General features: G+C 35.7%; 1 protein-coding gene across 5 annotated transcripts in view; it reads left to right on the top strand.

The window, feature by feature from the left end:
• ROCK1 (Rho associated coiled-coil containing protein kinase 1) overlaps positions 1-19,221 on the top strand; it is a 130,273-nt gene that overhangs the window by 84,172 nt on the left and 26,880 nt on the right. For 4 of the 5 annotated variants that reach the window (XM_055417121.2, XM_055417122.2, XM_088833396.1 and 1 more), the window contains 7 exons: positions 1,231-1,319; positions 3,755-3,803; positions 10,694-10,829; positions 12,255-12,346; positions 12,441-12,687; positions 16,467-16,573; positions 17,719-17,869. In XM_055417121.2, coding sequence (XP_055273096.1) covers positions 1,231-1,319; positions 3,755-3,803; positions 10,694-10,829; positions 12,255-12,346; positions 12,441-12,687; positions 16,467-16,573; positions 17,719-17,869 — 871 coding nt within the window. The remainder of the gene's footprint in view (positions 1-1,230; positions 1,320-3,754; positions 3,804-10,693; positions 10,830-12,254; positions 12,347-12,440; positions 12,688-16,466; positions 16,574-17,718; positions 17,870-19,221) is intronic. The other variant, XM_088833397.1, reaches the window with a different exon arrangement.

The raw sequence follows: 19,221 nt of genomic DNA on the forward strand, positions 1-19,221 counted from the left end.
CATTATTTCTTTTCTCTTTTCTTTCTGCCTCTGGATTTTATTTTCAGTCCTCTTTGCAGACTCTCCTGCTTCCCCCTCCCCTTAATTATTAAATGTTTCTCAACATACTTCTGACCTTGGCTCTCTGCCCGTTTTCTGTAATTAATCTCATGTGTGACCAGCTTGTTTCTCTGAGCTTTAGACCTGAATCCTTTCTTTCTCTCTGAATGGAGTTCTCTTCCTGCACAACTTACAGACACCTCAACCTAGGTCTAAGCCGAACTCAGTCTTTCGAAATCTCTCCATCCTCTCCCCAGTAATTCTTTTTGTCACACATCTTTTGTAATGCTATTCTGTTCTTATTTCTAATTGGTTGCTGGATCATAAATTCTGCCTTCTGATTGATGCAGTAATTCATTTCCTCTTCATTTCTACAGCTTCTTCCTTACATTAGACTTGTGTACTCTTTTTCGCCTGGACTGTCTGTTAATTGGTTTTTCTTTGTCTAGAATTTCTCTGCTATCTAATGTATTCACCTTCTTTTTTACTGAAGTGATATTTCTAAAATGCCAACACTCTTGTCATTTTCCCTTTTAAAGTGTTTACAGGTTAAAGTGCCCAACTCCTTTTCTGCATACAAGGAAATAGTCCCACTTGCCTTTTCAGCTGTTATGTGACTCAGTCTCCCTGTTATGTTCTGTCCTCTGGGTGTGATTTCTCCCCATCATCCAATCGTATTTTCTTTGTCTCTCTACTTTTGGACTCATTCATTTTGGCCAAAATGCATTCATTCTTTCACTTCCTCTGCTTGGTAAATACTTCTCTTCTTACAAGTCTCATCTTAAACTTTCCATCTTCCTGGCAGATGAGGTCTGTCCTCTTTGCTTGTGCAGTACACCTTATGTGTAATTTTGTTTATATCTACTACATCATAACATTTTGTGTATATGTCTTTGAGTTATTGTAGGTTCTTTTCCCCCTTGTATTCCCTGTGTCCCACTATTTAACTATTAGTTTTATGAGAACTGGGGCCAGATCTTTTGAATTTTTATATTACTAGTGCCAACCTGACATATTAGTGTTAGAAGGAAATGCTTGTTGAGTTAATAAAAATTTCAGACAAAAGGGAAAAAGGTAAGATTGGATCAGATAATTTCCTTGTGAACAGCTATAAAATGGTAATATAAACTTGCTATTTTAAAATTCTCTATGAATACTCTTATTAAAGTGAGTTTTTATTTTTAATTAAAGCAGGAAAATTTGCAGAAAACAATTTATAAGCTGGAAGAACAGTTACATAATGAAATGCAATTAAAAGATGAAATGGAGCAGAAGTGCAGGTGAGAATATGCTTTACGTTTTTCCCATTAACAGTTGCATAGCAAATGCCTGTTTGCACTCCACATCCCTAAAAGTGGATGGAAGTAAGGCAGGGATGTCAAGATTGCCACTGATACACATCCAGTGCAGACTATTCACTTAATACCTGATTTACTCATTTTCTAAGAGCCAATATATTTATGAAAATATAAAGTGATCAAGAGAATTTAAAATAGCCTAGCATAATGCTGCGGAGAAGACAATGGTAAGCCACTCCAGTACTCTTGCCTAGAAAATCCCATGGATGGAGGAGCCTGGTAGGCTGCAGTCCATGGGATCGCTATGAGTCGGACATGACTGAGCGACTTCACTTTCACTTTTCACTTTCACACATTGGAGAAGGAAATGGCAACCCACTCCAGTGTTCTTGCCTGGAGAATCCCAGGGACGGGGGAGCCTGGTGGGCTGCCGTCTATGGGGTTGCACAGAGTCGGACACGACTCAAGTGACTTAGCAGCAGCAGCAGCAGCAGCATAATGCTGAGTTACTTATTACAAACTTTAACATTTTATAGTTACTGTTAGTGGATAGTATTGAATAAATAAAAAGTAGGTAATATGGAGATGAAGTATTAAAAAAAAGGAATTGGTAAGAGTGGTAATTTTGTGATTAGGGGAGAAGAAACTAGTAAACTGCTTGCTGCCTATAGATTAAATGGTGAAGCCTTTAATAAAGGCCTTTTTTAAGAAAAGTACTTTAATATAATCCTGAACACAGGATTTGTAAGGAATTTCTGGGTGTAAAACATAGAAATAAGGAGAAGGAAGTGGATAAATATTATTATATAAATGTTGAACAGTTTGTATAATTAAAGCTAGAAGGCAAATGACAAATTAGTGATGGTGGTAGGGATCAAAATAATGAAGAAATTAAGAGTGGCCAAAGTGGCCGACAATTCCATGAAAATGAGGGCATGTTTGGTGGGGAGGGAGGTGGTGACCTCAGATAGGTTTGGGTAGGTTAAGAGATTCTAAATCTTAGAAGACTCTGTTTTTGAAAAGATAAGAAAGTTGGAATTTATCCTAAGGGTGATTGAAAGGCATTCAGTTCAGTTGCTCAGTTGTGTTTCAGTGACCCCATGGACTGCAGCACACCAGGCTTCTCTCTTCATCACCAACGCCTGGAGCTTGCTCAAATTCATGTCTATCGAGTCGATGATGCCATCCAACCATCTCATCCTCTGTTGTCCCCTTCTCCTGCCTTCAGTCTTTTCCAGCATCAGGGTCTTTTCCAGTGAGTCAGTTCTTCACATCAGGTGGCCAAAGTATTGGAATTTCAGCTTTACATCAGTCCTTCCAATGAATATTCAGGACTGATTTCCTTTAGGATTGACTGGTTTGATCTCTCTAAAGCATTAAAAGTTATTAAACTTAAAGGAAAACAAAAGATCAAATTTGCTTTTTAAAAAGAACTCTCTGGTTAATAAGACGGCACTTGATATTTATTCACTGTGTGAGAATGAGGGAGGAAGATGAGTCGGGGAGAATTCCCAGGTGGGGTCCTTGTTTGGGGATAGCAGAGGAGCAGCAGATTGGTGTGGGGGCAGGGGTGTGGGGCAGAGGGAATAAGTTTAGCTTTGGACATGCTGAATAAAGTATTTGGTGAGACATCCAAGTGAAGCATTGCGTATACAGATTTGAAGCTCAGAAATGTGTTTAGAGCCCAAAATATGAATTGTGATGGAGATGATACACTTCCAGTTTATCTCAGATTTTTGCCCAAGTTGCCAAGTTTGCTTTATATATGCCACCTTTCTCTTCATTTACTTAATCTTGCATTAAAGTTTAAGTGATTGATTTTGTTTAGTATTAAGTATTGCCTGAGGAATTCAGGGCTCCTTAACCTAGAATCCTTGAACCTCTCCTAAAGCATCCATGCATGGAATTTAAGGTCTTAAACTTGGGGGAGAATAGTGAATCTTTTCTGTAAACTTTAGTTGAAATTCAGCATTTTCTTTAATTATGAACATATTAATCTATAAGTATTAGCAGTAGCTGTGAATTTTTTTATCACCAGTAGAAATCACACAAATATTTTCCTAGAATGCAAATACTATCTCTAAATTCCATTTATGCTTATTACTACTTTAAAATTACTTTTGCTAGATTGTGTCATTTAATATATTAATGAAACATATATATTAGTTTTAAAAAGTTTTAAAAAGTTCATGACTATATTTCACAATTTCTTTTAATCCTATGTATTTTATGCTTTAAAAATATTTTTGTGAAAAAATGCTATATGCCTCACCAGACTGACTTCAGAAGGGTCCACAGCATATACACAAAAAAGGTTAAGAAATCTTAGCTAAATGGAAAAGTAAGGAATGTGGTGTTTCACCCCAGGCAGTAAAAAGTAAATGTATTTCTAATCTATATTGCTTTTACTTTTACAGAACGTCAAACATAAAACTAGACAAGATAATGAAAGAGTTGGACGAAGAGGTACTTTTTGTTTTCTCATCAGAAGTTGTCCTTTTTGAGAGTTTTTCCCTCTTTCAGATTGTTTTGTTTTCTGAGATTGTTACACCTGAACTTAATAGGTTGCAGTATAGAACAGGACCAAGGAATCATGATGAAAGCTTCCCTTTGGAGCTACAAGTTCAAGTGAAATTAGATTATGCTTTAGTTTCTTTTGTGTGGTTTTATTCTAGAACCATGCTCAAATTTTAGTACATGAATTTCAATTTAGTGGTTCTTAATAGTTGAAAAGAGAAAGGAGTAGGAGATGAGCAGTTAAGTCTAGAACTGTAGCAGAAAGAGACAAATAGGAAAGAAAGAAAAATACAGTTTCAAAAGGACTTACATTAACATACTTTCATATGATCAAATGGGAGTTATATGAACCTTGGAATCATTTTTTTCCATCGTCACTTAGCAAGAACTTGTTACTATCAGGGAAACACTGCATGAACATTTTGTGATTCAGATGTTCTTTTGCAAGTATGTAGCACATTTTTATTCCTTTTGGTTACCTTGTAAATATCTTTCCAAAGTCCTTCCTCTCATTGTTTACATCCTTTGTCCTTTTTAGATTTAATCTTTCTGATAATTTTTATGCTGTCTTAATTTTCTCCTGAAGAACAGCATATGTCAATGATGGTGGGTTTTTTGTTTTTTTCCCCCATATTTATAGCCTCAAATATACATAGTCTGGACAGATTTATGTAATATTTTACCAAGTTGCCATTAGTCATTGTGGACTTGGCCTGGCACTGTAGTATTTGACACTAAATGTTTAAGAAATCCTTTTTGCATATCCTCCACTTTTTGTTTCATTTCTAGAACACAGATAAAAATGCTAGGTTTAAGTTACTCAGTTTTCTAAATTCAAGGTAAAGAGGGAAATATTAATTATAAAATTAATATAGTCCTGCTTCTGAAAAGATGGAGTGAACGTCCTTTCCCCTATTTCTCCCGTTAAATACAGCTTAAAAACCCTGGACATTAAACAAAAAATTAAGAAGATTGTGAAAGATGGAGGGAAGACAGACCAGCTAGAATACTTGAACCTCCAGAAATGATACAGTAAAAAGTACTCTGGGTTTTTTGGGTTTTTGTTTGCTTGCAGTGTGTATTCCATGCTGGATACTGGATAAGCCAGCAGTCTGGGAACACCCAACAAGCAAGGTGAAAAAATCCACTCTCTAAGTAGAGGACCAGGAAAGTGGCAGGCTAGCAAATCAGAAAACTTAAAGTCACTGCTCTGCTCACCAAACACAATGCAGAAAACGTAGCCCCATCCCCACCAGCAGAAACAGATTTGGGAGCTCAGACTTCCAGCCCCATGGCCAGGAAGGTCCATTGGAGGGACTTGCATCTCTGCTGGGCAGTGATGAGCCTTCCTGCCCTCTGCTCGCCACAGGCGCCGCCCCCCCTACCCTACAGATAGTGTCATTGGAGACCATGTGGGGAATCTCATCTTCCACTTCTGGCAGTAGGCAAGGCTCCCTTCCTGCTCCTTGTTGTGTTGGTGTCAGAAGAGGCCTTGTAGAGAGTTCACACTTTGGACACTGAAAAAAGGAGTGTCCACCCCACCTCCATTGCAGTGTCTGTGGGGGTCGTGTAGGCAGCAGTGACCAGGTACCCTCCCACCTTCATGGTGTCATCCGAGGAAGCCTAGTGGGGTGCCAGAACTCCCTTTCCACCAGCGGTGAAGAGGATCTACTGCCTCCCCCAACCCGTGTGTCATTGAAGACCAAGTGGAAAAACCTAGATTTCTACCTCCAGTTGAGAGAAATGAGGCAGCACTTCCGTCATCCTACCAGAATGGTGACAGGAGAGGCCTGCTAAAACAGAAAACCTTTAAAAATTCCCCATATTGTAAGATAATGCCCAGAATGTCCAGATTTCATTAGAAAATCACTCATAATAGCCAGAACTAGGAATTTCTCAACTGGAATGAGAAAAGACAATAAACAGATGCCAACAGTGTGATAACACAGATGTTTAAGTTACCTGACGCAGATGTGAAAGAATCATCATACTTCAGTGAGCAACTACAAATATACCTGAAACAGATGAAAAATATAAATTAGAAAGTCTTAACAAAGATATAAAAGATGTAAAGTAGAACCAACCAAAAGTTAAAAATACCTGAAATAAAAATCTCAGGGGATGGGCTCAGCAGCACAATGAAGGATACAAGGAAAAGAGTCTGGAAACTTGAAGATGGATAGAAAGTACCTGATCTGAATAACAGAAAAAGTGACAGAGCCTCAGTGACCGCTGGGGCTATAGCAGAAAGGTTCTTACATTGTGTTTTTGGAATTGCTGAAAAAGAGGAGCAAAGAGGGCAGGAAGCAGTGATGGCTGAAAATTCCACAAGTGTGGAGAAAGACGTGAACCTGTAAACAAAAGATGCACACCTACAAGAAACTGAGTGAACCACAAAACAGATAAACCCAAAGATACGCACACCAAGACATCCAACGGATTTATGAAAACTGACATCAAAGAAAAGATCTTAAATACAGCAAATGACACTTCCCTAAAGGGGAAGGACAGTGCAAGTGACAGATTTCTTACCAGAAACCATGGAGAACAGAGGAAATGGTACTGCATTTTTGAGGGCTGGTAAAAAAAAAAAGAGCTGTTGACTGAGAATTCTGCGTCCAGTGAAAACATCCTAGATGAGAACCACAGTGTTCTCAGATGAAGGAAAACCAAGAGAAATTGTCACCAGCACACCATCCCTAAAATAATTGCTAAAGGAAATTCTCTAAATAGAAAGGAAGTGATTAAGAAATCTTGAAATACCAGGAAAGAAGAAACAACAATGAAGAGTAAAACTGTGGGTAAACACACTGCGCTCTCCTTCTCCTCTTTGGTATTTTATATTACATCTGACAGTTGAAGTGGAAATTACAGCGTTGTCCAATGTGGTTCTCCATATGTGTAGAAGAAATTTTTAGACAATTATACATAGGTATCAGCAGAGGTAACATGTTACATTTTAATCAAACTGGTCATAATCCAATGCCAGTAATGTAATACCTAGAGCAGCCACTGATAAGAATTACTTAAAAACACTATATAAAGCAAGTGGAATTCTAAAAAATTTTCGAGTAACCTACAGAAAAGACAAGGAAGAAAAAGAACACAATAGAAACAAAATGGGAGCCTTTAACTGTAATATATCAATAATTATATGAAATGTAAGTTAAATTCAGCAGCAATTAAAACAGATTGTCAGAGTAAATTTTTTAAAATTACCTACCCATATGCTGTCTACCAGAAACTGTTCAAATGTAACAATATAGACAACTTTAAGGTAAGAAGATGGAAAAATACATCATGTAAGCATTAGCAAAAAGAAGGCAGCAGTGGCAGTATTGAAATCAGGTAAACTAGACTTCAGGGCAAATAAAATTATCACTGGCAGAGGGACATTGCAGTATGACAAAAATGTTAATCTTCTGAGAAGATACAGCATTCCTAAATTTGTGTTCACCAAACAGAAGAGCTACACAATATATGAAGCAAAAGCTGATAAAACTGAAAGGAGAATAAACGAATCTGTGATTACTGTTGAAGACTTTTTAAATACCACTCTCTAGACAGAATCAGCAAATGTATCGAACTCAGCCACACCATCAGCCAATGGGATCTATTTCAACATTTGTAGAACCCTCCACCTAACAATAGCAAAGGACACATTCTTTTCAAGCACTCAAGGAATATGTACCAAGATAGACCACATACCAAGCAAACGTCTACTGATTTCAAAGAATTAAAGTCATAAACAGAGTGTTCTCTGACCAAAATGTTACCAAGCTAGAATGAATAACAGCTCTACAAACACATGGAAACTAAACACACAGTTCTAAACAGTGCATAGGTAAGAGAGTCTCAAAGGAAATGAAAAAATATATTACAATGTTAATTATATCTCATAAAGTTATGGGTCTTCCTCCTTTTAAAAATATTTCAACAATGAAAATGAAGATAGACATCAAAATATGTGGGATGCAGCTAACATAGTGCTCTAAGAGAAATGTATGCATTGAAACATTTACATTAGAAAAAATGACTTGTATAGCCAAGGGAATATAGTCAATATCTTGTAATAACCTATAATGGAAAGTGACTTCAAAAATAATATACGTGTGCATGTATAACTGAATCATCTTGCTGTGCACCTGAAACATTGTGAGTCAACATACTTCAATAAAATATTAAGAAAAAAAAAGAAAAGAACTGTCTCAAATCAGTCACCTAAGCTCCTACCTCAGGAACCTAGAAAAAGAAGAGCAAAATAAACTGAAAGCAAAGAGAAGGAACGAAAAATAAGGGGTAGAAATCAGTGGAATTGGAAACAGGAAAACAAAGTCAATGATAAGAAAAAACCTAGCTGTTTGGAAAGATCAAAAAATTGACAAACCTCTAGCAAGAATGTCAAAGGAAAGATAAGACACAAATGATCTGTATCAGGAATAAGGCAGGGCATATTCCTACAGACTCTTACGGATATATTAAAAAAAATTCTTAAGGAAATAATATAGTTCTAAACACTGAAGTGTGAGATTTAGGTGAAATGGACCAATTCCTCCAAAAATACAGGCTATTACAACTAGCACAATGTGAAATACATTATATGAATATCCCTATATAACTGTTAAAGTGAATTCATAATTTAAAAGCTCCTCCAAAGGTAATCTTCAGGACCAGATGGTTTTACTAGAGGAAGCTACCAAGTGTTCTAAGAAAACTTAACATCGATTCTATACTCTCTTCTAGAAAATACAAACAAAAGGAACATTCCCCAGGGGATTTTATGAGGCTCAAAAACCAGGATACCAAAACCAAGCCATGACAGTACTGCAAAGAAACTGTGAATCAGTTACCCTCAATTATGGCCAACTCATTTTTGACGAAGTTTCAGAAGCAATTCAGTGGAGAAAGGATAGTCATTTTAGCAAGTGATACTGGGACAGTGAGATATTCATAGGCCAAGATGTGGACCTCAACCGAAACAGACATAGATTTAAATAGGAACATAAAAAATATAAAACTTCTAGGGAAAAAATACAGGGGAAAATCCTTGGGACTTACAGCTTGGTGACGAGTTATACATTACACCACAAATGTGATCCATATAAGGAAGACAGTTCGATAAGTTGGACTTTGTCAAGACTAACAGTGCTTGCTATGTGAAAGACTCTGATAAGAGGATGACATGATAAGCTGTAGACTGGAAAAATGAACCATTGTTATACGTAATAACTTGGATGGATCGCAGAGATACTTGTTGAATGTAAAAAACTAATCTCAAAAGATACCTACTGTATGATTCCATTAAGATAACATTTTAAAAATGACTAAATTATGCAGATGGAAGACCTCTTGTTACTGGTTGCCAGGGATGTCGATGGTGGGAGAAGTGAGGGGTGCATGTGGCTATAAGTAGTGACTGGAAGGAGATCACTGTGCTGATGAAGCAGTTCTGTATCTTGGTTGGGGTGGTAGTTCTGTGAATCTGCATGTGAGATAAAATGACATCAGACTACGCATGATGTATATCAGTATCAATTTCCTGATTTGGTTATTGTACCATTGTTAAATATAATGTATTCTTAGGGGAAACTGAGTGAAAGGGTACATGTACTTACTGTCTGTGGAACTTCTGAAACGTAGAATCATTTCAAATTTTCAAAATGAAAAGATAAAAGTTAAAGTGATAAAATCTTATAATTGAAAGGATTTTGGATGGTCTCTGTCAAATTTTACTGTATCTCTCTGGCAGCATCTTACTTAAAAGGTGGGTTTCACTTATAAATGGGAAAGCCCAGAAAAACACACACTGTAAAAAGTTTGTCCAGTATGGAGTCTTAAAGATAAAAATATAGCATTAAATGCAAGATATGCTGATAGTGGTAACGCAGAAGCAGAAGATAAGTTGTTTTTTTTTTTTTAAGTTGTAGAATTTGGAGTATTTTTTTTTCTTTAACTCTCCTCTCCCCATAGTTTCATTTTCTAAAGGATCTTTTTTGTTACTTTCTAATATACATTAAGTAGGTACATGCATACATAGAACATCTTAGGAAAGATAAATTGTTACAGAAACAGGAAGAGAAATTAAGGGAGACCTCATATGGGGACTATGACAAGCCACTCCAGTACTCTTGCCTAGAAAACCCCATGGATGGAGGAGCCTGGTAGGCTGCAGTCCGTGGGGTCGACCTGCTAAGGGTCGGACAAGACTGAGCGACTTCACTTTCACTTTTCACTTTCACACATTGGAGAAGGAAATGGCAACCCACTCCAGTGTTCTTGCCTGGAGAATCCCAGGGACTGGGGAGCCTGGTGGGCTTCCGTCTATGGGGTCACACAGAGTCGAACACGACTGAAGTGACTTAGCAGCAGCAGCATATAGGGACTGGTGAACTTAAACCACAAACACTGACCTTTGGTATCATTTGAGGTTTGTACCATTTAATTATCAAATAATAATAATATCAGTTGTTATCCGATCCCTTGTGTATTTTATTTCTTAAATTTAGGATTGTAAATAAGCCAAAATATTGGTATTATTTGTGTTCATGTTAAACTGATACAGTGACCTTCAATCTGACAAGATTCATAGGGTTGTTTTTATGTTCATGGATTTTTTTTTTAAATCTCTGAAAATTTTATATATCTAGTTAAAATAAAATTACTTCTAAGGCAAACTAATTCTACTGTTAGAAAGGTATTGTTGTTAGGAAATACTATGTGATTTTGAAGCCAAAATATCTATCTTAATTAATTGTGTACTTTTTAAAAAAAGAACTGAGTATTCCCTTGAAGAAATGAGGATTATTAATTGCAGTGGTTAACTTTTCTCATAATTTCAGGGCAATCAAAGAAGAAGTCTAGAATCTACAGTATCTCAGATTGAGAAGGAGAAAATGTTGCTACAGCACAGAATTAATGAATACCAAAGAAAAGCAGAACAGGAAAATGAGAAGAGGAGGAATGTAGAAAATGAAGGTAAATTGTTGCTTTTCTTTTGAAAAACACTGAAATTTCTAACACTGTCTTGAGGTCTTTGTCTTAAGGTTGTCTGAAATTTAGTGCCTACGATATATTTTTGAAGACTCAGTCCTAAGCCCCTTCATAAGCTAATACCCATGGCCCAAGATAAATTTATGACATATTTAAAGACAATAGTAATGTTGTAGCTAGGGGAGTGATTTTTACCCTTGTGTGTGTATTGGAATCTCTTGGGAAACTTTAAAGAATACTGATACCTAAACTCCAGAAGTTCTAATTTAATTCACCTCGACATATAGACTGGACATTGGTATATTTAATGAGCTCTCTCAGCACTTCTAACAAGTAGCCACATTTGAGAATTACCAAACTAAAATTTTATGTGTCTTGATATTAGTGATACAGATTTAAAATAGCTTCCTACATCCTTTGATACAGTTATTTCCCTTCTAGTAATTTATGTCACATACACTTGTGCACATGCATACTGATACATAAAGTTATTAATTTTAGAGTTGTTTAAAATTGCAAAAATTATGAGCAATGTAAATGTAATCTGTGATATAATAAACTTTAGTGTATATGGTAGAGTACTATGCATTTTATAAGAATAAAGCATTTCTTTATAAACAGAATTTCTAAAATGTATCTTAAAAAATACTAATTGTTTAAAAGAAAATGGCGTATTTATATATGCTTAAGTGCATATATATGTATGTATATATGTGTGTGTATATACATATATATATAGATATGCATGTGAAAACACACATTTGTGTTCTCATATATTCGGGTATGGATACACAGACTATCTGAGGAGGGATGTGCAAGAAGTTAGTAATAGTAGTTGCTGAGGAGGAGAGCCAGAGGGGCTGGAAAACAAAGTGCTGGGAGAAAGACTCATGTCTGTGCTGTATACCATTTGGTACTTTTAAATTTTGAATCATTTTGAAAGTAATTGAAGTAAGCAAAGATTTGTACTTTCAAAAATAGAGAACATTAAAATTAGCTTTGTATCGGGACTCCCTTGGTGGTCTAATGATTAAGACTCTATGCTTCCATGGCAAGGGTGGATTCAATCCCTGGTTGGGGAACTGAGATTCCACATGCCATGCAGCATGACTCCCCCAAAGAGAATACAGTAAAAAAGAAATAATAGCTATGTCATTTCACTAATAGATTAATCTTTATCAAAAGGATTGAAGAATTTGAAGTGTAACAGTGGACACAAATCTATTTTTGCATTGTGTATTATAAAACAGTATTCTACTTTTAAATAAATTTAAAATGTAAGTAATTCCAAGATGAAATTTAGAGCTAGTATAACTGACTTTTATGGCCTAAGACCAAGTTTCCTTTTTTTTAAAAGGGTTTTGTATATTTCCTCAATGAAAACTTACATGTTATTCCTTCATTTTCTAGTTTCTACATTAAAGGATCAGTTGGAAGACTTAAAGAAAGTCAGCCAGAATTCACAGCTTGCTAATGAGAAGCTAGCACAATTACAAAAGCAGGTAAGTTTTTGGAATGAGATTTTTAATTAAAGTAAATTTGTGTTTTGGTTAAAAAAAAAAACCAAACTATTTTCTTGCTCTCTTTTTTAATTAGCTAGAAGAAGCCAATGACTTACTTAGGACAGAATCAGACACAGCGGTTAGATTAAGGAAGAGTCACACAGAGATGAGCAAATCCATCACTCAGCTAGAGTCCCTAAACAGAGAACTGCAGGAGAGAAATAGAATTTTAGAGAATTCCAAGTCACAAATGGACAAAGATTATTACCAACTGCAGGCTGTATTAGAAGCTGAACGAAGAGACAGAGGTCATGATTCTGAGAAGATTGGAGACCTACAAGGTAATATTTTTTCTTATTGTAGTAAAACAGACATTAAAACTTAACCGTTTTAGCTATTTTTAATTGTATAATTTGTTGTGTAACCATCACTACCGTCCATCTCCAGAACTTTTTTATCTTCCCAAACTAAAAAGTTGTACTCAGTAACTGCCCATTTCCCACTCCCCTGCAGCCCCTGGTAACCACCCTTCTACTTTATGTCTCAGTGAATTTGACTGCCTCATAGAAGTGGTACCTCAGTATTTGTCCTTTTGTGTCTTAGTAATTTTTAAGTGTAAGGTAAAATATTTTTGATCATATTGTCCTGTATAGTACACCTGTAACTGATATAATATTGTACATCAAGTATACTTCAATAAAAAAAGAAAATGACCTTGGTAATACTGGAAATGGTTAGCATTCTTTCTCTTTCAGGAGAATTCATATCAAATTGTAATTTCTTCCCTCTCTCAGGTACCCTTGTGATGGAGGTATTGTGGTTATTTCCAATCTTACAGCCAGATTACTGGAACCTTAATTTTTAAGTGTCCACAGAACTCTTACTCAAAGTAGAACTAATCCAGGTAGAGAAGAGTATTACTATTAAAACCCGGGATTCTTCATGCATTGTTGGTAGAAATAGAAACTAAACAGCAGAAAGAGAATCCCACTGCAAATAAAAAATTCAGTACTTGGAAAGGTTAGAACTAGAGATATCAGCAGTCTTTCTGAATCTAAAAGGAAAAAGATGGAATATAACTAACAGCAAGCAAAGGAATACTTTCATCACAGTAATAAAATCAGTTTGTTTTCAACAGGATGCGTGGCTTTGACCATTTCTCACTATTTTTTTTTTTCCTATTTCCGTAAGCGATAGCGTCCATACTACCTAGTCAAAACATTCATGGAAGTTGCCAGATCTTTCAGGGAAATGTAGGGGGTGGGGTAGTGCATTCTAACCTAAGTCACAGAATGGGAACATAGTTTGGAGTCTCCTGGGACTTGATGATTGGCTCTCATTCTGTGGAGCGAGGTCAGGGTCAGTTTTTGGACTTTGGAAACAGAAATTAGGGTCTCCCATTGGTTCTCAGCTGAGGAGTGTTGCACAATCTTTATTTCTCAGGGACTAGGCTTAAAATAGATCTGAATACAACCAAGAAAGTATCCTCATTATATGTATTAGAAAAGCCTCATATGCCATGTCCTTAAATTGCCTCTCTAGGCCTTATATACAGCTTATTAGCTGTGTGCATGTCACTTCATCTGCTTTCTTTATCTGTAAACCAAGAAGATTGGGTGACTCCTATAAATTCTTGCAATTCTAAAATTCTTCGAGTCAGTGACTTTCCAGATACTGCTGAGCTTTGAAGTGCTTGCTTTTAAGGAAGAGACCATCATTATGTGTTTATCAACAGTGGGTTTTACTGACTCTTTAGATATTGGTGAAGTTAAGGAAGATTCATAGAATGACTTATTGTTAATGTGTATTATTTTTCAATGCTCCCTTGAAGGTTTATTTTTTGATTTACATGTGAATCAAAGCTCATCCACATTAAAAAATGTGCAGAATTTATATATGAGCCTCAACATACATATAAAAAGTACATGTGGTAAAACACACACACATGCACACATAAAATTTTTACATTAACTTTTTATGTTCTTAAGACATTTTAGGTCCCTCAGTATAGATCTTACAGTTTGGGAGGCTGGTCTTATGGTAAAGTGATGGTTATTTGCTAGTTAAATGTTCTCCATGTACACTGATGAATAGAAGCTTCTTCATGTGTGTGGGAAATGACTTCCCAAACATAACTGGGCATTATATTCTTTAGGTTTTGTGGGCCACATATGATCGCTGTTTCATGTTTTTCTTTTTTACTGTTTACAACTCTTAAAAAATGAAAAAAAAAATGCTTAGCTTCATGTCATATATCATAGTGTAATGTACTTTTGTTTTTAACTGTTACACAGGCATTTGGAAATCGTGTAACCATTTTTCTTGGTATGTTTTTGGATTTGACTTTTGGAAGTGATAGATCAGTTTTCTAATCTAACCAGTTTTTTAAAATTCCATTTATTTTTTGTCTCTTTGATTTGCCAAATTTTGAAACATGTTTGAAAAATAATCACTATGACTGTAGTTCTTTTTCATTGCCCCCTTGTATTTCTAACTGCTTTTGTATATTTTTTTTATTGAGGTGAAATTCATATAACCTAAAGTTAACCATTTGAGAGTATACAATTCAGTGGCATTCAGTACATTCACAGTCTAGTTCCAAAACATTTTCCTTAACCCAGAGGAAAACTTTGTGCCTATTCAGCTGTCCTTCCCTGTATGACCCTAGCAACCACTCATCTGTTCTATATTTCTGAATTTACGTGGTCTGGATATTTCATATAAATATTTCATATAAATGACATCATATAATTTGTGACCTTTAGTTCAGGCTTCTTTCACTTAGCATGTTTTTAAGATTGGTTGATGTTGTACCGTGTATCAGTACTTCATTTATGGCTGGGTAATATCCTTTTATATGTATATATATATATATTCCATATTTCGTTTAGCTCTTCATCTGTTGATGGACATTTGAGTTTTTTCACCTGTTGACTGTTATGAATAGCACTGTTGTGAAATTCAGGTACAAGTATTTATTGGAATACTTGCTTTCAAATCTTTTGGATACCTAGGAGTAGAATTGCTGGGTCACATGGTAATGCTAGGTTTGGTTTTGAGGCATTTTCAGACTATTTTCCATAACAGCCACATCTCATTTTATGTTTCCACTGGTATTGTCTCATTGTGGTTTTAACTTTAATTTTCCTAGTGAATAAGTAGTTGAGCAATCTTTTCATGTGCTTATTGGCTATTTGTGTATTCTTTTTGGAAAAATGTCTGTGCATGTCCTTTGTGCATTTATTTTTTTGACTTTTAAAGAGTCCAGGTACTAGACCTTATCAGTTATATGATTTGCTAATATTTACACCTTGTTTGTCTTTTCATTTTTCTTGATAATGTCCTTTGATGTACAAAAATTAATTTTGATGAAGTCCAGTTTAAAATATTTTGCTTATGCTTTTGGTGTCATATCTCATAATTCATTGCCAAATTCAGGATCATGAAGATTTACTCCTGTGTTTTCTGTAAGTTGTATAGTTTTAGCATTTATATTTAGGTCTTTGGCTAACTTGAGGGCTTCCCAAATGGAGCTAGTGGCAAAGAACCAGCCAATGCAGAAGACGTAAGAGGACATGGGTTCGATTCCTGGGTCAGGAAGATCCCCTGGATAAGGGAATGGTAGCACATTCCAGTATTCTTGCCTGGAGAATCCCATGGGCAGAGAATCCTGGTGGTCTACAGTCCATGGGGTCGCAAAGAGTCAGACACAACTGAAGCAACTTAGCATGCGTGCATCTGGTTGTTACTGTTTGTTGAAGAGACTGTTTCCCTTCACTGATTGGTATGGGTATCCTTGTTAAAAAGCAGTTGGCTGTAGGTGTACAGTTTTGTTTCTAGAGTCTCAGTTTTATTCAGTTGGTCTGTATGTCTGTCCTTATGCCAGTAACTTACTGTTTTTGGTCACTGTAACTTTATAGCAAGTTTTGAAATTGCAAGTTTGAGTTCTTCGGTTTCATTGTTCTTTTTCAGTACTGTTGTAGCTATTCCAAACTGCAAGTGATAAATAAATTTACTACTTGGAGGTTTAAAGCTTTTTTAAAATCTTAATGATCATGCTGGGGGAAAAAAGGATTTCTCTCTCAGTGACTGTGATTTGAACTTTTTTCTCACTTGACAGCTCGAATTACATCTTTACAAGAGGAGGTGAAGCATCTCAAACATAATCTTGAAAGAGTGGAAGGAGAAAGAAAAGAGGCTCAAGACATGCTTAATCATTCAGAAAAGGTAAATGATTTAATGTATACCAATTATGAGATAGTGTTACTGATTACCAGATATTATAAGGTGATTTTCTAAGAGACCATTCATTCCTAATCTTTACATGTTTACATTTCTGAAAATTTTTATGGTTGGTTGGTGTGTGATGTATGTGGATCTTATTTTGAGCTTTTTAGAGTGTTACTTATTTGTTTTTATCCTTGAAGGGTATTAGATATCTGATCATCATAAATTGTGTTGGCTTGGAGATACCTCTCCATATAGAATTTTCCCCCATTTTTTGTACATGGGAAAGATGAAAATATTGAACCTTACCAATTATGAAGGAGAACAAAGGATCAGTATATAGTACTGTGTGTGCTTTTTCCATTTTGTTGGTAAGAGTTAGCAATATAGTAAAGCGTGTAAATAATGTATTGGCCTTTGCCTGTAGAATTTTATCCTCTGTCCTTCCCTTGCTAAGAAAAGAATTAAATAGGTAATATGCAGATTTAGCATACCTCCCTGAAATGTTGTAGGTTTACAAGATCCTCAGGTAAACGATCAGAAAATTCACCACTTACCTTTTCCTTTGGACATGTTTTATGGTGTTCAGAATAGCTTTTTCTTGTCTAAGTCTGATATTAATTTGGAAACAGGATGAAAGAAGAAGAGTAGAAGCACCCAAACAAGAATGGAATATATGTTGACTTAGTTGTCAGAGCAAGTTAAATCTAGATGTAAGGGCAAATGTAAATAGAGAGTAGTTTTTTAAATGGTAGCAAAAAATTTTAAATGAACTGAAGAATTGTCCTGTTCATTTCTGATACTCTCAGTGAACCCTCCTGAATATAATAGAAATCTGCCTTGCCATCAGCCATGGGTAATGATTCACATGGCAAAGGAGGGTGGAGGACACAGAGAGGTGATATTTTGTTTTTAATTATATGTGCTTATTGTGATTTTTAAAGTAAGATATTATAGATAGTGTGAAGTGCACAAGAAGTATAAACATAAAATTATGTTCTGAGTAAAAGTATTTAAGTACATATAGTATAATATTTCAAGCCAATGTGATTCATATATTATCTCTTAAGAGATAAAATTAATGTAAGGTTTAATGATTTGCTTTTTGCACAGCGTAGTACTTGACTCTCATTCTCATTTTACAGGAAAAGAATAACTTAGAAATAGATTTAAACTACAAGCTTAAATCGTTACAGCAACGGTTAGAACAAGAGGTAAATGAACATAAAGTAACCAAAGCTCGTTTAACTGACAAACATCAATCTATTGAAGAGGCAAAGTCTGTTGCAATGTGTGGTACGTGTCAATTTTAATATTTTCTACGTGCTTAGTTTTTAAATAATGACAACAAAAATTTTTTATTTTGATCAAATTTCATTGTGTAGTAGTTTAAACTCTTGGACATTATAAGTGATGATCTGGGAAAGGGGGGCCTTCCTTTTTTTCATTTTTGATGCCTTCCTTTTTTTAAAATAAGTTTCACCTGCAGGTTCCCTTACTCCACCATGCTCTGCTTCCTATACTACCCTCCTCTCCCTGTAAAAGTCACTGTATTCTCATTTTTCCCAGTTTTTCAGCCCCTTCCTTTGTTTTCTTTGAGATCCATTCTGAAAATCATTGTCTGTTGATTCACCTTTCTTGCGTTGTACCTTCAACTCTGTTATTTCTTTGTATTTCCACTGAATTATGCCTCTAAGTGCAACCCTCAGTCAGACCAGCCAGCTGCTTTGCATTGCTTCAGCTAGTTCTTTAGATGGGTGTTATCTCAGTGCATTGTCCTCAGCCTCAAGTGAGCTGTTGTTTCTATATATGTCACTCATCAGTTCCTTCTCCTAAACTTTTCTTTCTCTCCTCTAGCTTCCTGTGCCATGTCTTTATCACTTTGCTTTTAGGTGAACATTCTCCTATTTCAAAAAGAATCTGTGAAGTCATAGACTTGAACTCCTCAGAATCTAATTCTCTGACTTGGTCAAGCTGTCCTGCTCATTATCATCTCTCTCATCTTAGCAGAGCGTGGTCCTTTTCCTGTCCTTGCTAATATGCTCTGCCTATACTCAGATCCAGTCTCTCATCTCAGCTTAATTACTTTTTCTTTACTTTATTCTCAACCTTTTTCCTCCACTGAATCCCTTCTTGTTGTTAACATATACAAATCTTTCTCATCTGTTTAAAAAAAAAAAAAGGACAAACCATTGCAGCAACCTGTGGTCCTTCCTAATTGCCACTATTTTATTCCATCCCTTTATAGCCAGATTTCTAAAAAGATGTCTTCCTTTTCTTCACCTTCTACTCGCTTCTTAACCTAATGTAAGCTGAAGTGTCACCTGGCACCTTAAATTCAGTTTATTCAAGAGATAAACTTTTGATCTTATCTGTCAAACCTGCTCTTCCCGCTATTCTTACTGTGTTGGTTAATGATTATCTTGTTTTTATGAGCCCAGGCTTGTAATCAGACAAATCTACTTTGCCTCTTAGCTTCTCTTATAACTGTTTCAAAAAATTAGATGGGGAAAATGCACTAAAGTGCCTCTACACAGAAAGCTTTCAATTAATGGGAAATATTATCATGGCTATGGATGATAGTGATAATCAACATCCAAGCTGGAAATCTGGGAGTTATTAAAAAAAACCCATTCTGGTGGTTTCTA

This window comes from Moschus berezovskii, chromosome 28 (genome assembly GCF_049115385.1).
Source record: "Moschus berezovskii isolate FMDL1 chromosome 28, NW_MosBer_1.0, whole genome shotgun sequence".
In the NCBI taxonomy this organism is placed as follows: Eukaryota; Metazoa; Chordata; class Mammalia; order Artiodactyla; family Moschidae; genus Moschus; species Moschus berezovskii.